Source organism: Labrus mixtus, chromosome 20 (assembly GCF_963584025.1).
Source record: "Labrus mixtus chromosome 20, fLabMix1.1, whole genome shotgun sequence".
Classification (NCBI taxonomy): domain Eukaryota; kingdom Metazoa; phylum Chordata; class Actinopteri; order Labriformes; family Labridae; genus Labrus; species Labrus mixtus.
Window position 1 is genome coordinate 1,866,782 of NC_083631.1, and position 18,627 is coordinate 1,885,408.

Below are 18,627 nucleotides of genomic sequence, written 5' to 3' on the forward strand. Positions count from 1 at the left end.
AGTTAAAAGTTGATCATCACTATCAATGTAGGGGGAGGGTTTTTAATCTTTCAAAATAAGATAACATAGGATCCCAAGTTGAGTGGAATTTTTTAGATGACCCCTGAATGGAGCATTTGATCTTTTCCAACCTGAGGACAAGCATCAAATCACTAAGCCAGACAGATGCCTTTGGTGGTTTATCTGGTTTCCACTTTAACAGGATCCGTCTCCTGCGAGCAATTGCACCTTTCCTGCTGTTTGCCAGAGGTATATCATTATAGTGTGACTTTTAACTTGTGTCATACCTGCTTAAAAACTCCTCAAAGTAGCTTTAATTGACTAAAATGAAATACAATGGGGACTGACCAATGGCCTTTAGTAGTAATTCATGTTGGTATATCCAAAATGGTAAAATCAACGTTTCTCAAAGTTTGTTGACCCTTTTTTTTTTCTAAATCCGATCCGTGACCAAAATCTGTGATTTGATCCGATCCGTGGGATTTGTGATCATTAACACCACTACAACTTAACTAAACAACTAATCCATGTTTGAAATATGTCAGAAAAAAACATGAAATTAGTTTAAAAATGTTTAAAATGTTCAGTATGTTGTTTGTGGTTGACATTAGATGCTGCTTAGAGTATGGAGCAATAGCAATGACGATACAATGTGTTGTAATGCATCATAACTAATGCAGTATCAATCCTTTTTGAATGGAAATTAAACATCCACAAACAAAGCTGCTATTTCTCAATCACTTGAAAGTGTTTTAAGTCGTCTTTTGGATACAGGTGATGTTGAATGACTTTAGCGTCACAGGTGCAGCCACATGTTTGTCCTCATTGGATAAAAGTAAGTCATGTCAAACAAGTCTCCAGGGGAAAACATCTTATAACATCTTGCACATTGAGCCCCAGCTGGAAATCTTTTTATTTCTTTTTCTCAATATTCTTTTTCCTTTTCACTTCTATTGACTTATCCCAGTTATAGGACTCTTGCTGCTTATATCTGCCTGTGGCTATGTTATGATGTTTGTATTCGACCCCTCCTCTCTAACAGCACCTCAGAGTTAAAGCAAGCATCTCTGTTCTCCGGCAGCATCTTTCTGTAATTACAGAAAGAGGGGAGGGATCCAGCCTGCAGTTCGATGCTTCATGATAAATCTTTACGGCCTCAGCCATGCCAGGACATCAGGGTTATAAAACGGAATCACTCGTGGTTGCAGCCCAGAATGATTCTACTTTACTGTCCTTCACAAAACAATACCTAATGAGATTAGAGATGAGCATGCCCAATCAATGAGAGCTCAAAATACAATTAAAGTGCAAATGAATGAGTAAGAGTTAAAACTTCCTCCTCTGTCCATTCCCTGATATTCCTTCTCCACTCACCGGCGCAATCCTTTCTGAGTTCAAAGATGAATACAAAATGTAGAAGGAAACAAGGAAACTGAGTGCAAGTTTTGTTTAATGATGAAAAGGCAAACGTTCAAAGCTCTGTTCAGGCTGCTTCTGTGCCGTCTCAAGGAGTAGGGTTTTGAGAAAAAGTTTTTTATTGTGAATCTGGAAGAGAGGAGTTGTTATCCCTAGGGTGGCTGAGGTTACAATTAATGAGGAAGCCGATGAAGAATGGTAGCACCGAGGAAACTTTGCATCTGCCGAAACAAGAGTGGGACCTTTTTGCTGTGGATGGAGATTGAAGGGACAAGAAGCAGAAGTACTGTGCATGTTTAGTTTAACCAAAGCAGAGATCTGAATACCAGCTTCACACACACACACACACACACACACACACACACACACGCACACACACACACACACACACACACACACACACACACACACACACACACACACACACACACACACACACACGCACGCACAAATGTATTTGCATTAAAAAAAAACTTCATCCAGAGGAAGGCTGTGTGATTAAAGTAAGAACTGGGTTTGCTTCTTAATCCTGTCTTCATCTCTGTTCCTGCCTGTGAGGCTCACCCCGTGCACTCTATCAAACCGCTTCCTTTGCTGCCATATCTGCACTCCATCAGTTCAAATGCATGTGAGAATGCATGCTTATAGCCACTTTAGGTAAATCATGCCTTGTGTGCTGCTCTGTGGTCCATTGTTCCTTTCAGATCTCTGCATTAATGGAGGCTGCTCAGGCTGAGAGATTTCTGTGGGTTAATACGCCCTCTAAATACAAATTCTGTGTTGAATACTTATTATTCAGGCCAACTTTAATTTTAAAGTTTGTCTTTTAGTTTTCAGTGTCTTGAGGGAGTCAAAACTTTGGAAAAGTTCTGGTAAAGTCACCGTTAAGCTATGAACAAATCACTGGGGGGGGGGGGGGGGGGGGTCTTTCGGCTAAACTAGTAGCAGTTTCTTCTGTGTTTGACAAACGGTGTAGGACTGAACCTTTACTTTAACTGCTGCTTTAGCCTTTGTAATACACAGCTATCTCACATATTACACCATGCTGTTTCACAGTTTGCCAACAACAGTTATTTATTGCGTCTTTACTTTCCTCTGCAACTGCAGAGAACTGAGTAAAGCAGATTAGTGATGTCTTGGCAACCAGAACGTGGACTCGCGTAGTCAGACTTTTAAATTGCACTCGGCAGTGATTTGCTTTTCAGCGTTGTGTTTGTTTTTGATAACAATTTCTACAATTGTCCCTTGAGGCCTAATTCATTTCATGCATTATATATTCCTTTTTTTTAATCAAAGGCAGTAAATGTCTGCTTCGGTTCCCTTGCAGTTTACCTTGTTGTTAGGCTACTTTGTGTGTTTATATTTTGTGTACAACTCAGAGCACTTGAGTGTGTTTTTGTGTAAAAATCTATCAATGGCCTTTCTCAAACCTTTTATTGTTTGTACAGTTCAGCACCATTAATCAGTTTCTCAATGTCTGCCAAACCATCAGGCACATGTCATGAGTCTCCTCGCTCTTTTTTTTTTTTTTTAGATGTGAGTCCTTGCAATTTAAAGCAGATTATAGGTCGAGACTTCTTCCTCTCTTTCTCCAGTTCAGTTTTGTCTCAGTGGATTTGAACATAAATCAGGTGCTAGTTGGCACAAAAGCAATAACTAATCATCGCTATCTTATATTAGAAACTATTTTTTGCACTTAAGGTCATAAATCGTATTGAGCTTTTCACCACAGCTTTTATTCATCCACTCTCCTGACAGGGAGGATACCACCGACTCATACCAAATAGGTTCTAAACCAACTTCTGAAAGTGCCCCAATAGCCAAATGCTGTCATATATACTGTATACAATTACATCATTATAAATAAGCATGTTTATGGCCTTTGATTCATACAGCCATAAGTCTTCCTTGGAAACTAACTTCATTTAGATACAGTCAGGTAACCCTGTTGAGCTGGCTGGAAACAGCTGACGGAGACACACCCAGCAGGAGCTCAGATTTAAACAAAAGGCTGAAATCTGTACCGGACAGTTTTACAGATAAAGCTCCACTATGTGAGAATCTGGGTCTGTGGAGATTTACTCGCTGTGTGAACCAGCGTAGTGATTCAACATTTTCAATTCACATGTTCCCTCTGGAAATGATCTTGAGCAAAGAAGACACACCAAGGGTTGTGTACTGACTAGAAGGCCTTAACTAGAGAACATCCCTCCTGACACAGATAAGTTGATGCAATTCTAACACGAGGGCAACCGAGGATGATGTAATGCTGTTCGTCATGCCTCCAATCTTTATTGTTATTATCCCGACACTTACTAGCCCTTGGCCTTGAGCATTAGTTGGCACAACAGCGTGCTCAGTGCCACTTACGGAGCTAATGTTTGTCTCTCCAGTGCTGCAGGCAATGGTTACCCTGCTGGCAGCAACAGTTACAGTAATTGATAAAGAAAAAAAACAATCCTTTTTTTCAGTTGTTCTTGGTTACATCATCGTCTTTCTTTTTTCTCTCAGTAACATATGTATTGCAAGACAGACTCATTTAAGGTGTAAAGACTAAAAGTTGTAGACCGGCAAAACATTTTTTATTTTGTTGTAACTAAATGTGTTTTGACTGCAACACATTCAATGGTATGAAAGGCCCTTTTTTCTTTTCTTTTTGGAGCAGATTTAGTTGATTTAGTCTTAAATAACTTTTATTCATGAATGTATAGATGTTCTTTGAACATTTCTCAGATAGCTGCAGCTGAACGTCTGCTTCCTTTAATATTCAGTTTGCATGAAATAATGGCTGCACACAAATGGTGCGATATCTATGATCAAAGAAGGTCCCTTCTCACAGATTGAAGAGTTGAGTTGTCATCTCAAGGTTTTATTGAAAGATGAAAGGCAACACTTTTTTTGTTGTTGAATTTTTTCCAATAGCCAACCTGCCCTTTTTTTCCTTCCATGCACAGATAGGAAATGCAAAAGCTTAGCTCAACAGCTCTTTTTTATGTTTTACATTTTGATAACGAGCAGAAGGATAATGTGGTGGATCTTGATTGGTTTCTACTCTCAGGTAAAACCAATATTTTTAGGTCTAACTGCAATTTACTGATTACAATCCTTTAAAGCCCATGATGGAAATACATCTGTTTCTTTGGTAACAGATTACATCAACATCCTTATTTTTTGTGCAACAGTTTCTCCAAGTTATTTGTTTTCCATCTGCAGTGCAGTTTATCCTGAACTCTCGCTCACACTCTTAGATGCTCTGTATTGTTGTGTACAGTATTGTGCTTGAAATGTCAGGCACTACTGTGTATGAACTCATCAGGGTTCTCTTCAGCACAGCACTTTATTGATAGAAAGGTCATCCAGGATAAAAAGGATCACCATGGTAACGCAGGAAAAGGAAAGTGGCTCCTCCTTTTCTATTCCGTTTCTTCTGTTTCCACCACGGTTTTCTTTTCTTTTTTTCTTGCAAAGAATGGCTGCAGCTTCACGTGCATTGTGAATGAAATGAATAAATAGGCAGCACAGTGGGCATCTTTCTAAAGACATGCCCTCTGTACAGCAGAGAACGCCTATGAAGCTCCAGAATTACTTTCAATAGTTAATAAAAAAGACAGAAATAAAAGGTTTGCAATTACAGACTTCTATAAGAGCATTATTCTATTGTTCAACTTGTGTTTGAATGTTTCCTTGTGAAGATTCCCTGAGTGGAGCAACTAACGAGATGAAAGCAGATTGGAGCTTTTCAAGCAACACTTAACTGTGAAGCCTCATTTCTTTATTCTAACATAAATACTGTTAGAATTCCTTTTACATTTATCCTGGCCCCTTTCCTTTTGTGCTTCTCGACCCTTCGCACCACCACCTGTTCATTTTACCAAATGTTTTGCTTTCACTTTCAATTCACCTTGTGAAATAATAAAAGGCAGCAATGGCTTTTGCAGTTAAATTTAACAATCTCTGAGTATAAGGAAGGAAGCTCTTTTATTGCACAGTAGCATATTCCCCTGGCTTTTTTAGATTTAAAGAATTAGATGAAATAGTTTCAAAGGTTGGGTTAATGCAGCCCTTGGGATTTGAATTGTCTGTATTCACATAGTCCCTTCATTCTTTTACCATTCCACCCTGTTATTAATGACCACATGGTATCTGCAATACTTAGTTATTTCAGGTTTTTCATTATTTTCAAATTGTACTATTGACCATATTTTCTTTATTTTTCTGCTAGTTTTCACTGAACAAGGAATAAAGAAATGTTACACTTGTCTTTTCCTTAGACTGTATGCAGTGCTGACCTTGGGATTACACACATCCAAGTTTAAAGCCAATGCTTTTTTACAACACAGAGTTTCTGTCTTGTTGTCCTTCCCCTTTGAAACACGACAATGTTCTCCGTGATATAGATGGGATAATGAAATCCAAAGTCATAAATGGTAAAGATTGATATTTATTTCTCATCACAAATAAAAAGAACCATGCTTACTCATCACAGAAAGAAAAAAAGAGAAGCGTTCAGTCCTTGTTTCTTTACCGACGTTGCTGTTGGAGTGTTTTTTTGAGAATGTGAATAATTGCACTCAATGAAGATTGAAATTCTTTTTAAAAAATTCAAGCCTTTGCCCGTAAAACAAAGCCCCCAACGCACAACTCCCACAGTCTTTACCCACCTCCACCCATCTCATTTGCCCCTCCCAGTACAATGGTCACAGCATTATTTGAGTGGGTCCCACTGAAGCTCTCAGTCCCCAGAAGTCTTAATAACCTGGAACAGTGTGACATTGTAGAGCACCTGGTGTCCGTTGTTCCATGTGTACAGGACCCTCTCCCTGGGATTGTAGTCCATCATGGAGATGTGAGAGTATTGATTGTGGAAAGGGATGTCTGTGTACTCATAGCTCGATGTGTTGGTGTAGTAGGCAAAGTAGATTTTGGCACCAGCCAGGTGGGAGTTGGTGACGTAAAGTGTGCCACAGATCATGAATGACTCTCCAGCACTTCGCTTGGGAAATCCTGTGTCCCAAGTCTGCAACACCTCCAGATTCTGAGGCTCCAGGCGGCTGATGACTATATTCCCAGCATTAGGGATGGTGGTGTAAACGGCCCACAGGCCATTCTCATCTGCCATGAGGTCGATGTCTGAGGATCCGCCCCAAGAGTAGGGAAAGGTGTTATTATAGCCAGCCCCATTCAGGTTGCGCTGCACCAGCACACTTCGAGAACGGAAGTGGTACTTAATGATGATGTTGCTCTGGTACTTGTTGTAGTACAGGGAGCCGTTGTAGACCACATGGCCAGTGCCTGCCCAGGGGTGAGGCAGCAAGTGCTGCACAAAGTTCTGGCCCTTCATGAAATCATTCATTGTGCGATATTCCAGGACACGACGTCCCTTGAAGTAACCATCCATGGACCAAACCTGTTAAGAGAAGAAAAATTAATTCCAATTGGGAAGACCAGACTAATTAAGAAAACGAGGTATTTAAATAAAGACAAAATGAGAAGATGTAGAGGTTAGAGAGGAGAACATTTCTTCCCTACACCTGACTCACCTCTCTGCAAGAGCACTTCAAGCCATGTTTTATTACAGCCTGTGGCTATGCCCTGAGCAAAGAAAGGGTATTGTGTATACGTGTAGAACCTCAAAGTGATGAGGGTGAATGTATGCCTTCCTGCATTTATGCATACTTGACTCTGTGTGTGCGGAACAATCGATCTCTCCCTCATGTGGGAATGAAGACGTTGCCTGCTCCTTGCAGTCAGCCACTGCTTGTGCTCTCTGCCCTTTCCAGTCCACATTTACAGAAAATCAATCCATTTAGCAGCTCTATCTTTTTCCTCAAGCACTCTCAGCGGATCTCTCCACCGACATGGCCCCTCTCTGGCTGCATCCCCCATCTCATTCCCTCCCATCGAAGCACAGTTCAGCTTTTAATTGATTCAATTAAACTGCAGTTGGCTTAGGTATTTATTTTTTCCTTAACATGTCAAGAAGAGCTTTGCTAAGTTGTAGCTCTCAGTTCACTGATCCACCACCGGTCATTTTTCACCGCCATCTCTCTCTCTTCTGGCTCTTGCCTTCATCCATGGTGTAAGCCAAGCACTTTACTTCAATAACAAGCCCATTGGGGGTAGAGGAAGGGTAAGGGAGGAGTTTGGGGGGTGGTGAGGTGCAGCAACTGAATTATGGAGAAGGGAAGATTATGAAGCATTAGGCATTGTTTCTCATATGCTAGCTAAATGACTCCCTGGAGGGAAGCAAGGAACAGGAGCTGAGCCAGGCCAAATCCTCTTTGCTGAGATTTTTTCTGTTAGGCCTCTCAGTGACAATGATGTTTCCCATATATGACTATCATCATTGGTGGGGATTTTGATATATTGCTGATGTATCAATCTATAATCTGTGATTGGTATAAAGGGTCTCATGTTATATCAGCTATAGTCAGGTGATCAAGGACAAAGATCAGAGCATTCAATCACATTAATTGACCTTTTCTGGTAGCAATATCTATTAAGCCTGTTATGATACAGTGTGCGGATGAAAAAGGCTGACGTCTTCTTTCCTTTATAGGTTCATCAGCTTCCATTCTTCCCTATGGATGGATAAGAAACCACTTTTCCACTTATCCATCTCTACCACTTCTTCAAGCAACCAGGCGGCACAGCTCCTTTTCATTTTTTTTCCTCCGGTGTCTTCCTCACCTTTCTCACCGTGTATCTGCCAATATGAAACCACGTACCATTTCTAATCAGCTGAAGCCATTACTATGTCATCTGGGTCCAGAACATCTCAACACACTCCTAGTAATTACCCTGGTGATTTAGAAAACTTTAGCACAAACAACTCATTCATTTCTCCACTGATGATGAAGTGATTAATCAGCTGGAGTCGCAGTGACAGAAGAAGACGAGGAAAGGGATGCTATCAATCAATGACGCTTTGTGTCCATGTTGCTCTCTCTCCATCTCTCTCTCTCTTTCCTTCTTAAGAGTGCATGGGACGTCCTTCTCAGGGAAACCAGTCAATTAGTCACTAAAGTATCATGACAGCACTACTGTTCGGGATATTTTCTACATTTAGCACCTAACTGAGTTTGGACTTGTTCTTGACAGGGATTTAGGTTCTGCTTTATCCTCTAAGTTAGTTGAATTACAAACATGGGTAGTAGAACCAGAGGGGACTTACTCTGTTGTCTGAGCTGGGGATCATGGTATCTGTCATCCAGGAGCCAAACCTGGACCCTGATGCACGCACTGTGATTGGATTACTAACACCAGTTAGCTTCCCACAACCTGTAGGTCGAAGAAGAGGAAGAGGTTAGAGCAGTCAGGGCCCAGCTATAGCATCATTCTGTGAGAAACAGTGCAGAGGGTATCATTCTGAGCAGCATGCTAAAAGGCATTCACGTTGTTCTTTGAATTACAATTTACAGTAACAAAACACATTTTAAAAATACTGGGACGTTTGAAATGTTCATTTTAAGTACTTTAAATGATTTCCAAATGGTTTATATATTCCCCTTTTTGAAGACAAGCATGTTGAATGATCAATTTATCAACTTCCTTAAATTAACATATGTTTAAATTCCTTATGAATGTTTGATGCTGAAACATAAAGTTTGTTTTTAAAGATTACACAACCCTAATTTTATTTCTTTACAGAGAGCCGAAAAGTGCTCCTTTCTGCAGTTTTTAGGGTTCTCTTCTTCCATTTTTTAGCATACTGAAGATTGAACAAGGTTTATCGGGCGGCAGTAGCTCAGTCTGTAGGGACTTTGGTTGGGACCGGAGGGCTGCTTGCTCAGGTCCTGATACTGACCAAACTATGGAAATTGGTCTGCTTACTGGAGAGGTGAAAGTTAACTTCCTGAGCACTGCTGAGGTCAGACACTCTGACATCTCTCCATATATGCATGTCTATAGATCCTGTTTGTGCATGTTTGTATTTCCTTCCTATTTGTGCGATATCTCTTAATAACAGAGTGTAAACCCATATTTCCCCTTTGGGATTTAAAGGTCCCACATTATGCTTTTTCTGGTTTTATATGCGCTTTAGTGTGTTTTCCATGTGTCCTGTGCATGTTTAGGCACATCTACGGGCAAAAATTCAAAGTCTGTGGAAAAGCAGCTTCTCCTACGTCCTCCTGTTAGCTGTAGCATTAGCAGCATGTAACGCTCGGTTCTAGCCCCCCTCGATAAAATGTTTGCCAGTGTGACGTCATTGTCAGTGTGAGATCACTGATCTAAGCCCATTGGCTCGTTGTGGCAAGCCCAGCAGCTCATGTTGCACGCCCATTAACTTCTGTAGCACGCCCACGATATGCCGTAGCCTGCGGTAGCACAGTAGTGCTAAGGTGCTAATGTTTATGCTCCCCTCGGAGCCAAAGTGGCTGCATTCCCAATATGGTAAAAGGGGCGTGACATTTCAGAGAACCGTGCTGAGCGACTGACCAATCACGGCAGAGCCGACAGGCCGACCAATCAGATCAGACTTGGCACACGTGGGGACTCTGAATGTGGGCACTTCAGAGCCTTAGAGAGAGAGTCAGAAGCGAGCCGCTGCATGGAGCGGCAGTACATGAAAACAGACACTTTTTTTTATAACTTTAGCTATTGTGAACATACTTTAGTAGGTACATAAATTAAATATACGAACCCCAAAAAGGGCATAATATGACCTCTTTAAATAAAGTATTAGTTAAGAAAAAAACATAGATTGATTCTCCAAACACATTAAAAAAAATCTTTGCTTCTTTGTTTATTCTCTATTCTTAGATTTCCACTAAAGCAGGCCTCCTATTGAATATTTTTGTCTGTTTTTGTCAAGCTTTTACAAATTCATAACATCTACCTGGCCATAAATATATCTAATTGATCAATGAGTGTTTGTAATTACTTTTTCTCTGCATGAAGTAACTTGCATTATGTAAGTCATATAAACACAATAACAAAGCACTAATGAGCTAAAGGCATAGAAACAACGACAGTCCTTTTCCATTAATTCATCAGTTGATATGAATGAGATTTTGTCAAATCATCACTAAAGCTAACTCATTGCACGAGAACAATCAATTATTCATTCATGTTTTTAGGCTGTTTCTTTTAATTAATGCAACAATTTGAGCTAAGCAGAGTGGAAGTGTTGACATTTAACAACATACTTTTGACCATCGATTTCTCTCTACACTGCTGTTGTCTTACCGATTCCTTTCTCTACGATCATATTGGTTAATGGATTTCCAATTAAACATTTAAAGACCACCCACCCCCTCATTTGCATATATTTTATACCTAGTTTCTGCATGCAGGAGTGGAGTCTGGTCTCCAGAAGCAGGACTCTCTGGCGTAGCTCCTCATAGTCGTAGGCCCCCATCTCTTCTTGGATGGCCATCAGCACCAAGGACAGATTCCTCACCTCCTCCCGAAGACGAAGGATCATCTTAGCATCTGCCTTATATTGTTCCAGCACTGGCAGCAGGGGGAGCAGCTGAGTCACCTTATCTTTTAACTCCTAAAAAAAGTAATTGCAGAGGAAGACATGGAATGGCAAAGGAGGTGGGTAGGCTTAAACCCTGGGAGAATATATCAGGTACCAGTCAGTACAGGGGTTGTGTCCAGAGGAGCTAGCCCTTCAATCTTTAGTTGTAGCCTCTGGTTAGCCGACAATCTCTCAATCAAGAACCCATAGTGGAGCTTGGTATTGACATGTTAGTGCACAGAATTATCATGACATTAAATGCACTGTGCAGAATCATTCTTTACTGAGTCTTTTTAAATTGTTATCAGCAGTGAAACTGGGTTTCTCTTTGGCTTTATTTTAAATAATTATACTCTTCATTTCCATCCCAAGATACATATTCAACAATAAAAAATTGTTGCAATGCAATCTTCTTTATTGGGCAAGCTGCTGTGCACTTGTTTCAATTGTGCAGGCTTGTTTGCATGAGCTGTAAAGAGCAATTTATTTCAATAAACACTCCTCTGTATGAATGGGAAATGCACATTCTTTGAAGTTTGATCAAATACAAGTCTGCTTCTTGACTAAGCTGATTTGAGTTGTTTTATTTTAACCACAGCAAGGAGCATACTGCTGGGTGTAAACTTGGTCTGTGATAGATCTTTTGTTTACGAGTGGAAAAGAACAATGTGTCCTTAGATTGGAGTGCAGGGAGCAGCAGGAGAGCCAGGCTGCCTGCTCGGAAGGTAGAAAAGAGAAAAAAGGTGTATCAATAAAGTGTAGCCGCCACAGGAGGGGCTGTTTCCTTCTTGTTAAGGTTTATCGTAAATCTGGTGATGGAGCAGCTCTCAGCCCCGTGGCGCCACATCATAAATCTCATTTTCCCCTTTTCAAGCTGCGAAAATTCGCTCTCGTTAATCTCCCACGCTTTGCCATTGGCAACTTTGAGCTGCAAGCATTCATCAGCCAACCTGCTCTGGTCAATCCTGCTTCTCTAAAGTGCCTTTTTTCTCTTTATTGGATTGCAAATATGTATTTACACAAATCTTGGAATAAATGCTTACTATTCTGCAGAATTTAGTGATCTGCGGTTCTTCTGATGAATAAGCTAAATTTGAAAAACATTGTCATTACTTAATTTGGAGTTTCTTTCATAAGATGCACTGAAAGTAAAACACAGCTATTCACACTTGTCCCCTTGTTGAGGCAGTTTCCTAGTGGTTAAGCACACTTAGCATTTATCAAGGCATCTTTTTAATCAAACTACTTTATGGCCCATCTAATATCAGTAAGAGTGTGAGGAATGTGGAGAAAGCCTGGGCCAGACAGCTCGCTGACAGGAAGACAAAAAGGCCTACTGATAATGGCAGCTGAGCTTCAGCTTGTAGAGATAAGGAAGAGATAAATGTGAATATATGTGCCTGCTATCTAAGAGCAGTCACCAGAATGTTAAGTGTATCTTTAAATGAGGAGAGTGAGGGAAGGGTGTAAAACGAGGACGACAGAAAAATTAACAGTCCACTCGTAGGACCAGGACTTTAAATGATTCAGGTGCATGTGAGTAAGCAAAAATGTTTGGCGCATGACGAAGAGATAGTTTTGGAATTGTGTTAGCGCTTCGGCTGACGTAGTCTTTCACGAGTCACGCAAAATGTTACTGTCTGTGAAGTGCAAAAGAGGTTGTGATGCACTCAGTGTGCACACAGAGAGCAGGGCCACATCTAATGGTGTCTGAATTCACTCCCCAATAATAAACACACTCACCAGCGCACAAGAGGTGACAGACAGCCAATTACCTGAAAGCCCTTTGGATTGAGACTGCGGGGATTTTCCGAGGCCACCTTCAGCTTTCCATCCACCACTTTCATTAGGCTCTCTGTGTTCCTAACATACTGTAGATCTCTGTACGTCCTCAGGTCCAGCACCTCCATAGACTGGCTAATGTTCTGAACCTAATACACACACATAGAATCACACACGCAGAGCCACAAGGACACACACACACACACACACACACACACACACACACACACACACACACACACACACACACACACACACACACACACACACACACACAGAATCACACACGCAGAGCCACAAGGACACACACACACACACAAATTGTCCATGGTTAAATTATTGCATAATTTGTGTGTTCATCCTAAAGAAATAGACTTTTACATCTCAGCTTGCAAATCAAACTAAACTTGCTGTTGTTGTAGACTAATGAGCACAGTTTAAGATCTGTCATGTCAACATTGAAGTTTTATTCTTTAAATCCAGTCGGAAGAGAAGTATAAGTGTGACAATAAAAACAAACAACAGAATATGTTCTACTAAGGCAATGCCCTTTAAAAACTTGACGGCTTAAAGACAATCGAAACCTTTTTGTTCAGTGTAGAGCAAAGCATAAAAACATGACATTATATTAAACATACCGTAAAACTTCAAATTAAAACCCATCCTAAATTAAGGCCCAGGCCCTTATACTCCCCTGGTGTTGTTACTGATTAGACAGTTCTCAATTAAAGGCTCCTATGCATTCAGTGATAAAATAGTTTTCTGACCAAAGGTAGGGAGACAAAGCAGACAGACCAGAGAATACAGATGCATATTAGCTCATAGCTAACTGGTACAGCTAATTGGCTGTACACTGTTACTGTCAAAATAAATAAATTAAATAAACCTTCAAATCTGTCCAGAAAAGACAGAATAGTGCTTTTGTGTGACTGTTGTGAGAAAGAAAATTAAAGATCAGCAGGCGATAGGTGTTGAAATTATGAAAACAAATGTTTTTTCCATCGGTCATCTGAAATTTGAACGCTATAATATCTGCTTTGAACAACAAAGTACTTTCTTGTATGTTTACACTGCTCCATTGGTCAGCGCAGCACTCGTTAGTGATTATATTAACAGGGGGTCTCTCTCTCTTTCTCTATCTCTCTCCCCCCCACAGTGCAGCTGGTTGGAAATGATGGGCTGTCTTACAATTATGGATTTTTTATTTAATCTATTCATCAATTACCTATTTCAGTACATGGTTAAATCCTTCCCATCATTGTAGTGCACAAATTTTGTTTAAAAAATAAAGGCCTGTCTAGTATTGAGGCCTGTACCAAATGAAGGGAGGGTCATTTCATGGATTAAGGTAAATAAGAAGCCCAGGCTATTAATGGAAGTTTTTATGATAAACACAAACAGACTGGTGTTAATAACAAGCGAAAGCAGAAAAATAAGAAGCAAGAACAAAAGAGAAGAGGAGGTGATGAGCTTCAAAGGGCAGCTCCGAATTGCTCAGGATGTTACATAAAAAACATAATATCTAAAAATTATGTGATAAAAGTCAACAGGAGTCAGGTGATGATATAAATATCCTATAAACAGAAGGGTGGTAGGCGAAATGAAACTGCACACTAGTAACTTGAACATTTAAACAATAAAGCAAGCGGCACATATTCCCATGGAGTAGCAAACATGTTGTCAAGTAGGTGTTTATTGAATCTCAGTTCTCCGAGGACTCGGGTCTGCACTATGTTTAATTTCACTAGGTACTCTGCTTGCTCACTCTTTGACAGCCCACTCTCTAGCTGCATAACCAGCCTACTCTTTCATACGCCCCCTCATCTCCCGCACATCGCCCTGAACTGGCCAGAACTCATCTGAACATTGACAAATGTTGCACGGCTGCTGGGGCATACAGGAGCCTCACGTGTACATATGTCCAACAACCCACACAAATACAAGCCCCGTCCACACAGACATGCGCCTCTTAAACTCCACATAGATATTTATTGAAATGTCTCCTAACAAAACAAAAACAGTCTGAACTCTCATAGGTCACGCTTTGGCATCAAGTCTGTTTTGTACCAAATGCCTTGCTTGCCTACTCTTTGACAGCCCACTCAATTCACTCTGTGTCCAAACCTACTGTTTGCTACACCCAACTTCTTCTCCCACATGCTTCATGAACTGGCCAGGGATTTTCTGGTCAGACAATGTTTTCTTCTCCAATTAAAACCTATTTGACAGCAGTGCAGATGGGATAGTTGAAAGAAGGTGTTTTCGTGAACTCATCCAGCTGCCTGAAGTCGAAACACATGCACCCCCCCCCCCCCCCCCCCCCGCTATAGGCTTTTATCTCAGCCTGGTCTTTCTGTATTCTCTGAGCCATGATAAGTAATCTTACAAAAAAAGACAGGCATTTCATAGTGTCCTCTGGCCCCATCAGATGCTCCCATCCCTCACACTTCCAAGAATCCAATCACTCACAGGTACAATCACTGTGAATCACTCACAGGTGTGTCTACCTCATGTCCACTGTAATGACTCACTTTGTGCCAAATACTCAAGTGTGTTTATGTGTTTCAGCGCAGACTCTGCCCTCCTATCTCAGTTTATCCCATCTCAAACCAGACACTCAGACGGAGAGGTTAGAGGGGACGAGGTGTTCAAACTCTATGTCGACAGCGTCCTCACACCCCCGTCGTTCAAGGTGAGCTCTGCTTTCGACGCCGTATTGCTTAACTTTGCAGAAATCTGAATAGAGACTTTAGCTCGATGCTACACAGCATTCTTTAACAGAGGGCGCTTTAGACATTGTTAGTGTAACCTTGGTTTGCTCTGTCAGTGGAGAGCTCTTGTCTGCTTATAATACTCAATCCCACATGCTCTGGGTTTAAATGTCTTATTGCACACACAAACACAGTCTTTCAACTTGTTTGAGGCCAAAACAGCACTGACCCCAGGTGTCCTCATTAGGCTGAGCTGTGGACTGTTTTTGACATGAGCACTGAGCTCTGATCGCTGGTGTATTAAGAGCAGTGTGCATGTGAAGAGGATAAACAATGATACCGGCACTATTTGCAACCCTAATTCTAAGAGCTGAAATCTACACCTCACTTGAAATACACTGGACACCAACAAGTACCTTTATAAACATCAAAAGAGTGTGATATTTATGGCTTTACTCCCTTACAAATAAATCTGTTTTTAAAGGCTCATCTCTGGTAGCTTTAATTGATTTTCTTCACTGAGGAATATACTAATTTCTCTGAATGGTTATGTCTTCATCACAGTCACTGTTAACATCATCGTCCTACAGTGCAGATGGATAAAAAAACTTTTCGTTGGTGGGACGTGAAAAGAAAAATAATGAGCTCCTGGTGACATCCTTCGGCAGACCAATAAGAATCCTTTTTATTCTCATCTAGTTTCTTTAGTGCTTTGAAAGCAGTTTGAGATTCAATTTGTTTATTTGGATGAAGTTATCTTCATCTTTGGAGATAAAGAGTAATGAGTTGAGAGTTAAAAATAAAGACCATCGTTCATAGTAACGGCTGAGTGATAATTATAATGTGATTGCAGGTCTATGAGGTAGTTGTGTAGAGAGCTATGAGCTTTGCTATATTTCACAAGGAACAGACCAAATGTTGTGCTTCAGGAAAATATGGGCAAGTTTATTTCCCTGCTGTTTTTGTCCTTTACCAATACACTGCCTGAGCTTTACAAAAGAATGCACACACATACATACTGTATATAACGGTTCTTACACAGCGCTCAGTACATATTTACATTTCTGCATATACTGTATCCCTGTGAACATATACACTGTCTCTTGAAAGCTGCCAGAATATGCCTGCTCTATTATACCTCTCCTTTTAAGAGTGTACAAGTGTGGGTTTTGTCTGCATGAATGTGTGCTTGAAAGAGCAGCAGACAGAGACTGTCAGGGGAAAAGGCGAACTTCAATGAGAATGAATGCAATATGTGAATTCAGGTGTCTCATTGATCTGCCAGGACTTCAGAACCTATTCAGCATCTCAATTTACCACCACCTCTCCCTCACTAGACCACATCAATGTCAGCCCCTCCTGTCTCTTCTGTGTCTCTGCTCACAGGCTTTCACCCGCTCTGTGGAGCCAAACTCATAAACTTGTGTTTTTAGTCTCGACTGTCCACAAAATACAGCTGTGAGCAAGCTGCCATGGCTCAGCAAGCAAATGAAAGCTTTGAAACATTATTTCTGTTTTTTAACCATTTAGTTTAGGGCAAGTGGTACAGTGCCTAAAAATCTCCAAATGTGAGTCAAAAAGCAGCTTGGGGTCGTTGGTGATCAGAGGTCCTCTCCTGTCTGTCTCACACACCGGATGTGAGTGTATGTGTTCAAGTGTACATGCATTGGATACAAGCAGGAAATTACATTTGCATACGCTGCACTGCGCCACAGGTCAATAACACTTTACTCCTTGTATATAAAACATGGATTTATTGTCTGCTTGCTGAAACAGTGTATGCTTGCTTTTCTCTCTGTTTACTTGAAGGTTTTGTGTGTGTACACATTCTTGTATTACTTTAATGACATCTACGCACATAAAGAAAGTTGACAGATATATTCGAGTTCGAGACATAAAGAATGAGCTCAAGTCCGAGCAGAACTGATTGAGTGTGTGCAGAATTGACTGTGCGACAATGAAAACAAAGCATTGTCTCACTTTAGGTTGATTTTATAGCTCAAGTTCAACATGCTTTATTGGCAGGACATTGTTGCTGAAGTTATCAAAACAATCAACAGTAATATACTTATATATATATATATATATTATTACTGAAAAAACAACATTTATTGCACTAATTAACTGTACAAATTGTGCAGCTGAGTGTATTAGTGCTGACACTCCTGCTAAACATAGTCTCATTAGTTTCTGGTGTGGCTCTGCTGCTGTAGCCTGGTTCAGGAAGTTCTTTCTGACGGCTTCATACAGCAGGAAGACGAGGAGAAAGTAGACCTCTGTTTCTATTTTATCCAATTTACAGTTTTTACAAATTCTCTCTTCTCTAGGTTTCCAATTCTTATGATGGCTTTCTTTTACAAGTTTTTAATCAAATGTTATATATGTTGTCTACAAAATATATAAACTATACAAAACCATATAACAAACATAAGACAAAGCCTCTCTAAATTGATCTTAATGGATATGTTTTAGTGCTGGGCAAATCGATGCAATCTTCCTTTTCTAATGGCAGGAAATATTCTACCACAGAGCCCTCTTCCTTTATAACGTCATTAAAAGCTTTATTCTTGTTTTTATTTCTGTCTGATGAGGGGGTAGGGATGTTTGTGTTTAGTCAACTAAGCAATTACTTATATTTTCACTTGTTGGACCTCAGTGTAAATATTATATATTATGTCCAAGCTGTTTGGAGCTGCCCGCTGCTAGATGGGGCTTTTTTATTTTACCTTTATTTTACCAGGAATATAGCCACAGACTGGCTACAGCCTTATCTTCTGGCTCTACTGCCTACAAATAAACAAGTACAACGAACAGACAGCATCACATGGAAGCAACGCATCTGGCAGTATTTTTTCTAGAAAGTGAGATAAAGATGTATCAAGGCTGTGTCAGTTTAAACTGTCATATCAACTGGAGTAATGAATAACTAAACAAAGCACAGGCGTGTGTTATTAACCTTCATGGAGGACCAAAGGCTGGAGGTGCTAGCATTGCTAACATTAGCCACACTCTGCAAACCAAGTTACATCGTAAACCCGCAGGCCATTACAACTAAACTGAAGTTTGACTGTTTTCTGAGGTTTTGCTTTCTTTTTGACTACTATGGCTCAACAGATTTTAAATATGGGTTTAATCATCTTTGAAAGAAAAATAATAATGTGCATCCAACATTCTGCATTTAAATCCAAGCACATGTCAGTAACAAAAAACAGCAGTTTATGAGAGAATGTTACCACTGTCTAGTTCATACGT

General features: G+C 40.4%; 1 protein-coding gene across 2 annotated transcripts in view; it reads right to left on the reverse strand.

Annotated features, from left to right (window-relative positions):
• Positions 1-5,837: 5,837 nt before the first annotated feature.
• Positions 5,838-18,627, reverse strand: part of olfm2a (olfactomedin 2a) — a 50,256-nt gene continuing 37,466 nt past the window's right edge. For both annotated transcript variants that reach the window (XM_061026313.1, XM_061026311.1), the window contains exons 3-6: positions 12,658-12,813; positions 10,696-10,915; positions 8,591-8,697; positions 5,838-6,823 (exon numbers count right to left, since the gene is read on the reverse strand). In XM_061026313.1, coding sequence (XP_060882296.1) covers positions 6,149-6,823; positions 8,591-8,697; positions 10,696-10,915; positions 12,658-12,813 — 1,158 coding nt within the window. In that variant the 3' untranslated portion in view covers positions 5,838-6,148. The remainder of the gene's footprint in view (positions 6,824-8,590; positions 8,698-10,695; positions 10,916-12,657; positions 12,814-18,627) is intronic.